This window comes from Galeopterus variegatus, unplaced genomic scaffold, assembly GCF_000696425.1.
Source record: "Galeopterus variegatus unplaced genomic scaffold, G_variegatus-3.0.2 Scaffold753, whole genome shotgun sequence".
Classification (NCBI taxonomy): domain Eukaryota; kingdom Metazoa; phylum Chordata; class Mammalia; order Dermoptera; family Cynocephalidae; genus Galeopterus; species Galeopterus variegatus.
This window is the reverse complement of record NW_007726864.1, coordinates 29585-39709: the sequence shown is the minus strand read 5'-3', so window position 1 is coordinate 39709 and position 10125 is coordinate 29585. Positions and strand designations below refer to the sequence as shown.

General features: G+C 44.5%; 1 protein-coding gene across 1 annotated transcript; it reads left to right on the top strand.

The window, feature by feature from the left end:
* Positions 1 to 1498: 1498 nt before the first annotated feature.
* HPSE2 (heparanase 2 (inactive)) lies at positions 1499 to 5041 on the top strand (the record flags this gene model as incomplete). The annotated part of the gene is made up of 2 exons (XM_008572123.1): positions 1499 to 1788; positions 4884 to 5041. Coding segments are annotated over exons 1-2 (448 nt in total), but the record flags the coding sequence as incomplete, so codon positions are not given.
* Positions 5042 to 10125: the final 5084 nt, after the last annotated feature.

The window sequence follows — 10125 nt, the reverse complement described above, 5'->3', positions numbered from 1 at the left end:
TTGCTATTACAGTGTTGGCTGGTCTCTGAGACTGCCCCTTGTGCATCCCCCTCCCTCCTGGGAAAACTTTTATTCTGCATTCTAGAGTTTTGCTTGTTAGATACCACCGAGGCCCTGGATGCTCCTGTGTATGCAAACGCTGTATAAAGTAGTTATCTTCATCTGCCAAGTAGAAGGCCCATTTTGTTCTAGAAAGTAGCTGAAAGTAGGGCCCAGCAGTGTGAGTGCAGCAACTGTGCCTGGTTTCTTTCCCGTGCTTTAGGATGGGACCCAGAGCTCAATCTGCAAGATGCTGTGGGAGCTGGGGTGGTGCACCCAGGGCCTCCCGGTTAGGCTGGTGTCCGGCGTCCAGGAGCTACGTGCAGGCAAACTCTGGCTTTGCCTAAGGACCGAGTTCGAACCCCCAACAGTGTCACTCTGTTCCTCTCTGGCACCGTTAAGTCGCACTTCCCTACAGGAGAGCAAAATCCAAGGATTGACCTCAAGGAGTGACGCCTCTGCCGGTGCAGTTGGAATAGAGTAGCCAAGCAGTGGCACACAAGGGCGCACAGCCGTCTTGACTATACAAGCACAGTCCAGGTCACTTTGATTTGGCTAAAGCCAGCGTATATTTAAGTCCTGAAGACCCCTATGCCTCGGCTGCACGAAAAGCAGAGCAGAACCATGGCGCAGACTGGTTCCTTTTGCCCTTAGAACTGCTCATTCTGTGTTTTCCTTCTGGCCACCCTTTGCCCTACCGAGGTCAGAAGATGCTTCTGTGTGGCTGCCCATCGAGTCGCAGAAGTCGGAGCTCCTGTTTACAGAAACTCCCTCTGTGCTCTGGCAGGAATCACAGTCGCCTCCGCAAGACCCTCTGCAATTTAACCACCCTGGCTAATAATGCTGCTTCAACCCAAAGAGAAGGGCCCCGAGCGGACGATATGCCTTATGCTGTCTGGACAAACAGGCGCGCGGTCGGTGCGAATCCTTTACCCCAGCGCGCCGGTGGTTGGCTCTGGGGCTTTCCTGCCGGGGTCGGAGCTTGAACCGCCCTCCCTAGAGCCACGCAGGGAGGGAAGTAAAAACAAGACGTCCCTCCCTGTACCCGAGACGTTACAACAGTACCGTTTGGATCCCTGCCTTCGCTTATGACCCTAGAGGGTTAAATCAGGAGGGCACACCACAACCCCTTCCTCCTTCTTCCCGCCTCCCCCCTCCTCCCTTTACCTTTAAAAAGTTAAAAATGTCTGCAGTTGAAATCTCTTAAAGGGGCGGTGCTGGTGAGCGAGTACTCTTGGCACGAGTCTCTGGGAAGGCTGGCTAGGGGCGTGAGTTCGCTGCACCAGCACCAAAACACTGAAAAAAAAAAAAAAAAAAAAAAAAAAAAGCGAGAGAGTGAGGAGGGGGGAAGGAAGAGAAAAAGAGGGGGGGAAAAGGCAGACAGACACACACTTTAGATAAGGACAATTAGTCACCAGCAAGACCCAGTAAGGAGAGAGGTTTAAATCAGAGCGATTGAATGAGGCTGCTCTGTGCCGTCCCTGAAGCCATGCCCTCCAGCAACTCCCGCCCCTCCGCGTGCCTAGCCCCGGGGACTCTCTACTTGGCTCTGTTGCTCCATCTCTCTCTTTCCTCCCAAGCTGGAGACAGGAGACCCCTGCCTGTAGACAGAGCTCCAGGTTTGAAGGAAAAGACCCTGATTCTACTTGATGTGAGCACCAAGAACTCAGTCAGGACAGTCAATGAGAACTTCCTCTCTCTGCAGCTGGATCCGTCCATCATTCATGATGGCTGGCTCGATTTCTTAAGGTAAGGCAGGGGCTTCGATGAATCATTTTTGCTTTGTTAGTAACATCCCCCAACCCCTTCCTATACCCCGCTACAAAAGGGGAAGAAGAAGAATAAGAAGAAAACAAACCAAGCGGATCTCTCAAAGAGAAGAAAGGTTTTCATCCTCCTGGAATATTTGCTGTGTGGCTGTAACTAGTGATTGAGAAAAGCAATGTTTTCTATTAAGATGCACATGTTTGCAATGCAGAAGGCATTTCAGAAACTTATCAGTTATGACTGAAAAAATGTTGTGCTTACATATATCCACAATTAGCCTTCCCGTCTCCTTCTGAAAAAGAAACAAGAGGTTCAGAGCAGTTACAAAAGCGAAAAAAAGGTCTCAAGCAACAAAGACCCGAGAGGAATGGGGTGTGTGTGTGTGTGTGTGTGTGTGTGTGTGTGTGTGTGTGTGTGTGTGGTGTGTGTGTGAGAGAGAGCGCGCGAGAGCGCGCGTTTGTCTGTGAGTATTATAATGGGGATTGCATAAAAGTGGAATTTTCGTGGAAGGTCTCTCCCACTCCCAGACAGAAAACGAATTTAAGGGGAGGCTTAAAAGGTGGGCAAGTTGGATGGAGTTAAAAAAAATTTTTTTTTGTATCCTCCGCTGTCATCTCCAGACTTCAGGACTTTGGAAGGCGCTTTTTATTGACGGAATCGGCCCCCCCCCCCCCCTTGAATCTCCCGCGGTAACTGCACGGTTTGGTTTTTCTTTAAAGGAAAAAAAAAAAATTACTCGGGTCATAATGTATGTAAGGGGAGAGGCAAGGGTCCTAGAAATACTCCAGGGGTGTTTTAGAGGTCTGGACCCGGCACTGGCGGATTAGCAAACCGGGCTGTTTGTGCTTCCCTTTGCTCTAGGGCTTGGAATCTAACTGGGTTTACCCTCTCCCCGGGTTGTTACTGTTTAGTAGTTAGGCAACCGCGTTCCCTTCCCATCAGGGACAGAGTTGCAGTGTAAAATAAATAAATAAATAAATAAATCGTCTGCAATGTCGAATCCAAGTGATGAGTTTTTAAAAATTGGCTCCAAGTTGGATCCTCAGCTGTGGGCTCCCCGGAAGAGCCCTGAGCGCGCCCACTTCCACTTCTCAGCACGGGGGCCGTGAGTATTTTTCACTCCTTGCGAAATTCGAGTTTTGCTTCTTGGGAAGCGCCCGCCCCTCAGCTCTCGGGGTCTCTCCCTGGCCTCGGCCGTGTCTGCGAACGCGACAGGTAGCGGGAGGCGGCACGTGGAGCGCTCCTTCCACGTGGAGGAAGCTAGCCCGAGGACTGAAAGGTTGTTCCCGCTGCTGTGGAAGCCGTTTTGGTTCCTGCGGGTGCAGCGCTGGGAGGGCGGGAACAGTTCCGCGCGGCCCAACTTCCTCCTGGAAAGCCCTTCCGTGCAACAGAGCCCGTCTCTGAGTTCGTCCGACCGTGGGTTGCGACAGGGGTTTTCCGAAATGCACACCCCACGTGCATTGCACTTCTCCAGCTAGGCGGACTCCTCCAGGTCTCCCCCCTTTTATTTTTAAATTAAAAAAAAAAAAAAACAAAAAACAAAAACAGCCTGTTTGCACTAAATGCTTGCCTGCTGCAGAGAAGATTCTGGAAGCCAGCTTTTTGGAAAAGAAGCCGTGGTTGGGCGTATTTGAATTGGCTGTGCAGGCATCGGATGGAAGGCTGTTGGAAATTTTCTTTCCAGACTCGTGTTGACTACTCTCTATCCGCAGCCGCCCCCCGCGACGCTGTGACTGCGCCCGCCCCGCGGTCCTTGAGTCCTGAGCCAAATGACCCTTTTCGCCGCAGGACCTCTTGGGGTGACCACGTCTCTTCTTGAAAACTCTCCAAAAGAGGTTTCCGGGTTTTTTGTTGTTGGTGGTGGTGTGTGTGTGTGTGTGTGTTTTCTCTTTCTTATCCACCTCCTTTATGATACTTTCTAACTTTTCTTTTTGGATTTGGATTTTCAGAGCCTGAACCAGCAAAGCGTTAAAAATAACTTACAGATCCGGAACTCAAGCAGCGGACCCCCTCAGCATTAACAGCATCTGCATTGCTTCTTCCGTACTCCTTATCAAAGAAGCAGCGTTTAGCCTTTAAAAAACCTATTGATGGAAATCCTGAACTTAAATAGATGTAAACGATGCTGTTCTGGTGCTCCTGGAGTGCCCCCTGACTCACAGGTCCACATTTCGGCAAATTCACTTTCCCTAGGGCTTCCAAATGGCCCCATATGGGAAGGGAAGATGAACCCAGCTCGGGAAAGTTGGGGAGGAGGATGTTACTTTTCTTGAGATCAGGCTGAATTTTTTCAGGGGCCAAAGAGATATTGCTTATACGGGAGGGGGGAGAAGGGAGCAGTGCCCTCGGAAAGGCAAGGATTTATCCTGGGAATCTCTCTGCCCGGGGATTTGGGAAACAGTGCAGTTGTTACCATGTGGTGGAAAAAGAAAATCAACCTTGGCATTAAAAAAAAAAAAAAAGAAAGAAAGAAAGAAAAAGAAAAGAAAAGTCGGAATCCACTTGACCTCAGGCGCCGAGCCTGGTCAGAGAGAAAAAAAAGGCAGATTTCATCTTCTCTACAGAGGTTGCGGGGCCACTGGGGCCGAGGAGGCAGATGCGGGCTTTCGCGTAGAAAGTTGGCCACAGTCGCAGGCCGGAGGTCCGCGCGCTGCGCGTCTCCACCGGGAGCGCTTTTCTGGCAGTGGCTGAAACCGGGCAACTGCGCCCAGGCCCCGTGTTTTCGGCACGCGTTCTCTCATCCCATGCACACACAGTGAACAAAAACATTCTCTAATCCTTTGTAAATCAGTACCTTGAGCGAGCAGCGTCGAGGTGTCTGCGGGAGGGGGCCGCTGCGGGTGGCTGGACGCGGGAGGCGTAGCCCCTGAGAGCCGGGCCGAGGGCTGGGCGGACTGGGGTGCACGCGAGGCGCCGCGGAGCGCTGGGGCCCGGCGCCGACCGCCGGCTAGGATGGGCACAGAGCTCCTAGTCCCGGACAGGACGCCCGCAGGGAGTGGGAAGAGGGCCTTGCTCCGTGCCCCGCGCGCTCTCGCCTTCTCCTGGGATCCTTTCCTCTCTCTTTCTCTACTCTGCAGCTCCAAGCGCCTGGTGACCCTGGCCCGGGGACTTTCGCCCGCCTTTCTGCGCTTCGGGGGCAAAAGGACCGACTTCCTGCAGTTCCAGAATCTGAGGAACCCGGCAAAAAGCCGCGGGGGCCCGGGCCCGGATTATTATCTCAAAAACTATGAGGATGGTGAGAAACTTGACTCTCATTCTTGCGGGATTGCGGGGTGGGGGTGGGGGGTGCCGGTGTCGGCGGCTTGGAGAGAGGGAGCGAGCACCCGCTGTGTGTGTGTATATTGGGGGGTGGGGGCGGATTTGGAGGAGAGCCTGGTTGAAGCTTTCCTGAAAGGCTGGAAGCTGCGGGCGAGAGGACGCCGGAGTGTGGGACTCCTGACGTGATTACCCAAAGGCAGCTCGTCAGGTTGTCCCGTCCCGGCTGCCGGCCTTTCGCTGGGCGGCAGAGTCTCTGAGTCCGAGAACTGATAGCCGAAACTCCTGGCAGGATAGTCCTAGCGGAGGAAGTGTGCGGCAGGTTTCCTGAGAAAATCCAGCCAGGTTCATAGATTACTAAAGGGTCAGAACCACGTTTCATTTCTAAAATTCTAGGTGAAAGTGCCTTTTATTCCCTTCTTACCGTCCTGGGAGGAGGATACGGAGGAATTCAGCGTTTTTCGAAACCCACTCTAAAATTTTCTGGGATATCCCCTTTTAGATTGGTCCCTTCTTGAGGAAAGTTTGAAAATCTCTGCAGTGGGTTCTCCTTAACTGCTTAATCAGAGTCGCATTTTCCCCCTCAGTTTTAAAATAGGATTACAAATGCTCGCCTTCTTTCCGGCCAAGATAAGATGAGTTAAGTGTGGGAAGGGTTTTGAAAACTTCAAGTCCTTTTCCTGTGTGAGAGGCCAATCTTTTCAGGTCTGAACAATCACATTTTTATACTAGGGAAAAAATAAAAATGGTCTTAAATTTTTTTTGTTTAGAAGGTTTGATGTTAATATCTATGAACATTCTGTTTGGGTAGAGGGACATACTTTCTTTCAAAGAGGCATGATGGGAATTGGTGTCTCTTCAGTCACTGACGCTGTTACAATTGGATAGAAGAGGCATTAGTGTCCATTCTTGGAGGACTCTCTCTCACCCATCGTTCCTTCTCATAAGTAAGCTATACTTTTATTTTTAAAGAGCTCAGGGTCAGGTTTTCAGAGCCCACTGAATTTTGTTACATATTGTCCTCATAAGTCAGCTAACTGAGGAAATGCTCTTGTATTTTCTGGGGCCTTCACTAAATGGGACTTCTGGAAAGGTTCTGTGTAAGGTTGGCTGAGGAACATTTTTTTAAAGTGCTGGAATAGATAAAGAGGGCAAAGGCTGAGGCTTCTTGAGTTTGAAGCATGACTAAGACTTATAATATTTGTCAAGGAGTGTAGGTGTTTAAGGCTACATCTTTTCAAAGGTAAAAGTCATTGACATAAAAATGTGGATTGTGGTAGATTTTGCTGTCAGTCTGCATAAAATGCTGAAAGGTGAAAGATAATCCTGAGCAGCAACCCTAATGGTAATTTGACCCAGGGCCTTATAGCTCCCAGGGTCACTGTCAGCTCTGTGATCAGACACAAGAAGAAAGAATATTAATGGTTTTCCTGATGAAGCAGCTCTTCTTCCAGTCCATTTTAACTACTTCCTCTTTAGTTTGTAGAAAAATTTGTAAGAGCCCCAGGAATTGCTGGAAGGAAAAGGACCATTATAAATTTAGAAATTGGCCTTTTTCTGCCTCCTTGTAGGTAGGATTGTACTACCAATTCATTGAGAACAATGAGATCTGCTTTAAATGAACGACACAACTTGTTTGGCTTTGTAAAAGGAGAAAGTGGGCATAATGGGGAGAAAAGAAATTGGCAAAAAACTGTGCCTCATCAAACTTCATAGAATTAAAAAAATCAGAAATGGAAAAGACCTAAGAGGTCATCTTCAGTCTTCCCACCACTTCATGGACGAGTTCAGTATCATTCCATATGGAATCCCTTTCTTTTCTTTACATTTGTTTAAAAAATGCAGATGTACAGAAAAGATGAAATCTTTTTCTTGTTTTGTCCAACCTGGTATTAAATATCTTTAGGAATGTAGTTTTGACCTTCTGTCCCGTAGGTTTTGCCTGCAAATTTCTCCTGAATTTTCTCTTTATAAATATTCTCCAAATATTTACCATTATTCTTCTTTGCATTTTTTTAGACATCTACCTTAAAAAAATTCTGTCTTTGTTGTGGGTGTTAGCTTCAAAAACAGGTTTCCTCATAGCTGTTTTTTATCTAGACTACCTGGATTTAATTCTTTTAAAACTTTCTTTTAAGTCATTCCTTCCAGACACTAATCTGTTTTATTGCTGCTAGCTGAACTCCTTTTGATTTACGTCTCCCTGGTAATAAGATGCTCTGAACTATATCAGTATTTGAGGCCTTAGCATAGTTAAAGAGAGTAGGAATGTCCTATTTCTGCCCTTTGATACTCACACATCCTTAAATCACCCATACTGTCTTTGTTGTAGCATGTTGTATTGCAGAATTCAAGGCAAAAATGTTTTGGGTATAGTCTCAGCAATTTTGTAAATATTGTACTTCATTTGTCACTTTTTGTCCAGTGATAACTGTTATCATGAGCCTCTTAAAATAATTAGGTCTTCTTACTAAATGGCCCTGTAAGCACTTGGGCATAAAGGCACATTGTTAAAAATGTATTTACTTAAACATAATACAGAACCATGACATACATTCTGAGTAATAAACATACCTACTGGCGCATTATGAAGTGGAATGACAGTAAAGAGAATATGGAACTTGGACTTAGAAAGCCTGCACTGTAGGCCCAGCTCTATCACTTAAGAATATGTGGCACTGGATTTAATGTTTCCTTATAACATATGGATGATAATAGCTGCTGTGCATTGCTTCTGTGAACGTTCTAAGAGGTGATGTATATAAAACATTTTGTCAACTACAAAGCACTATATGTAAACTAAGAATTCTTACTTTTATTAAAGGTAACTTCAGGGAATTTATAACATATATATTTAATGTTTTATAGTGGAATTAAGGAGTAAGATTAGTGAGTAAGGTGAGACTGAAATTTATACATAAGGAAGAAGATAGATTTAGGGAATTGTTTGAGAGGATTAAGAGAATGTAGAGAGAATTATCTTTAAGGAACAGAGGGAGGTAAGAACATAAGGTGACTCTGTGTGTGTGTGTGTGTGTGTGTGTGTGTGTGTGGTGATGACAGAAGAGATTAATTTTTAGTTTTGTTATATACTAATATTAAAATGAACTGATGGTTCCAGCTTGGGCCAAAAACACTTTTCTGGTTCTTTTATTCATATTGCTACATGGATGTGATTTGTTGTTGTTGTTGTTGTTGTTGTTGTTGTTGTTGCCCCCTGAATAAATAGTGGTGTAATTAATTCATGTGGCTTTCATTTTCCAAATACTTTTTGAGCACATTAATGAAACTGTATTTTCTTTAACTTTGTAAAATCACTGTTTATGTATCACTTTGGGAGCTTCTCTGGTTACTTATTAGACACAGTTAACTATTTCAATCTATGCTTAGGCAACTTGAATTCCATACAAACATGTTGATGATGGAAGGAGTAAAGACAGGGCTGTTGTTCATACCCTATGAATCTTACCTTTGCCTAACTTCCTCTCTGTTCTGTGTGATATTATGCTTTACTTGCTCCCAAGAAAGAAATCTTCGGTTAATCTTCTGTTCCGATGTTTATTTTGCTCCAGTCTGCCTCTCCTTGTTGAATATTCAGTGTGCTTTATTTGTATGCTTGTCTCTTTATGGAGATAACCACATCTTTAATGAAGATGTACACCATTTATTACGCACATCAAAAGCCAGCTTTATATTTCTGAAATATTGTATTCATCATGTCACTCTTTTGTTCAAAAACTTTGATTATTTTTGGATTGCTTACAGAAAATGTTCAAACTTCCAAACTTGCATTCAAAGCCTTTTCCATTTCAGTCTCAGCTTAACTTTTACTGCCCTGTGTTTCCATATACCTTTCGTTACAGCCCTACTTGACTGTTAATTGTCTCCTTGAAGCACCTTCATTATCTCAATCCCATATTCCTTTGTTTAGCCACTATATCTCCACCTTGAATGTCGTTCTCTTTGCTCTGTTCAGATCTCACCCTACCCCACCCATTCTTGAAGTTCCATTGCAAATGTTCCTTATTTGTACAAAATCTTTCTTGAACAGATTATTCTGCTGTTATCTCTTCCTCTGGGCTGTTGTACCTTTTACTCTTTATGTGGTTCTTTTGGTCCCTTCTGCCTTGTTTTGCTGTTTAACATTTACATATATTTGTTTGTTTTACCTTACCAACTAGAATCCAAATTCTTTATAGGAAGGGACCATATCTAATTATTGATTTCACAATATCTAGCATATATAAAACATGGTAGATCTTCAGTGAATATTCTTGGATACGTAACAGGTGAAAGCACCATGAAAGGCTCTGGGAAAATGCAGGTGACCAATGAAGAAATGAGTGAGGGCATACATGAAGATTTTATTTATTTTTCATGTTCAACATACATTCCCATGAAGTTTGTTCTTAATGCTTATTTTAATGACACTCTTCATTATTTTAACCATGTACTGTTTATTTTGGTTGTTTAACTTGTCTTGGTTTTATTCTATGTATTGAGTGTTACCACCCAGTTTAAAGCCTTGCACTGGAACTACACTATTTTTTTTTTTTTTTTGTATCGGTTTCTACCTTATTGGCCTTATGTAGTTTCAGTGTCTGATTTTTCAATTCCTGATGTAATAGAGCCTTTTCACAACTTTGAAATATTTTTTATCTCCATCTTCTGAAGATTTTTCTCTTCAGAGAGCTCCTAAAATAATGAATGTGAGTATAGTTTGTAAACTCTAAGGCACTATACAACTATTATTATTGTTCTCTTTTCTCTAGGATGTTTTCCCAGTTTTTATAGAGGTGAGATAGTTAATTCTTTTCCTTCCTATTCTCATTCCATCAATCAAGATATATGATATAAGAACAGCACAACTGCCAAAATACATATTTGTCTTGAACTTATTATACACCTTTCACTATCTCATCTTATTTCACATAATGTTTCTTGAAATTCAGTTACATTTAACAAGTACTTATTGGTTACCTACTCTGTGTTTAGTTTCATGCTGGACAAAGAATGGTAGAATATAGAATAAATAAAAAATACTGTCCCAAATCACCATTAGAA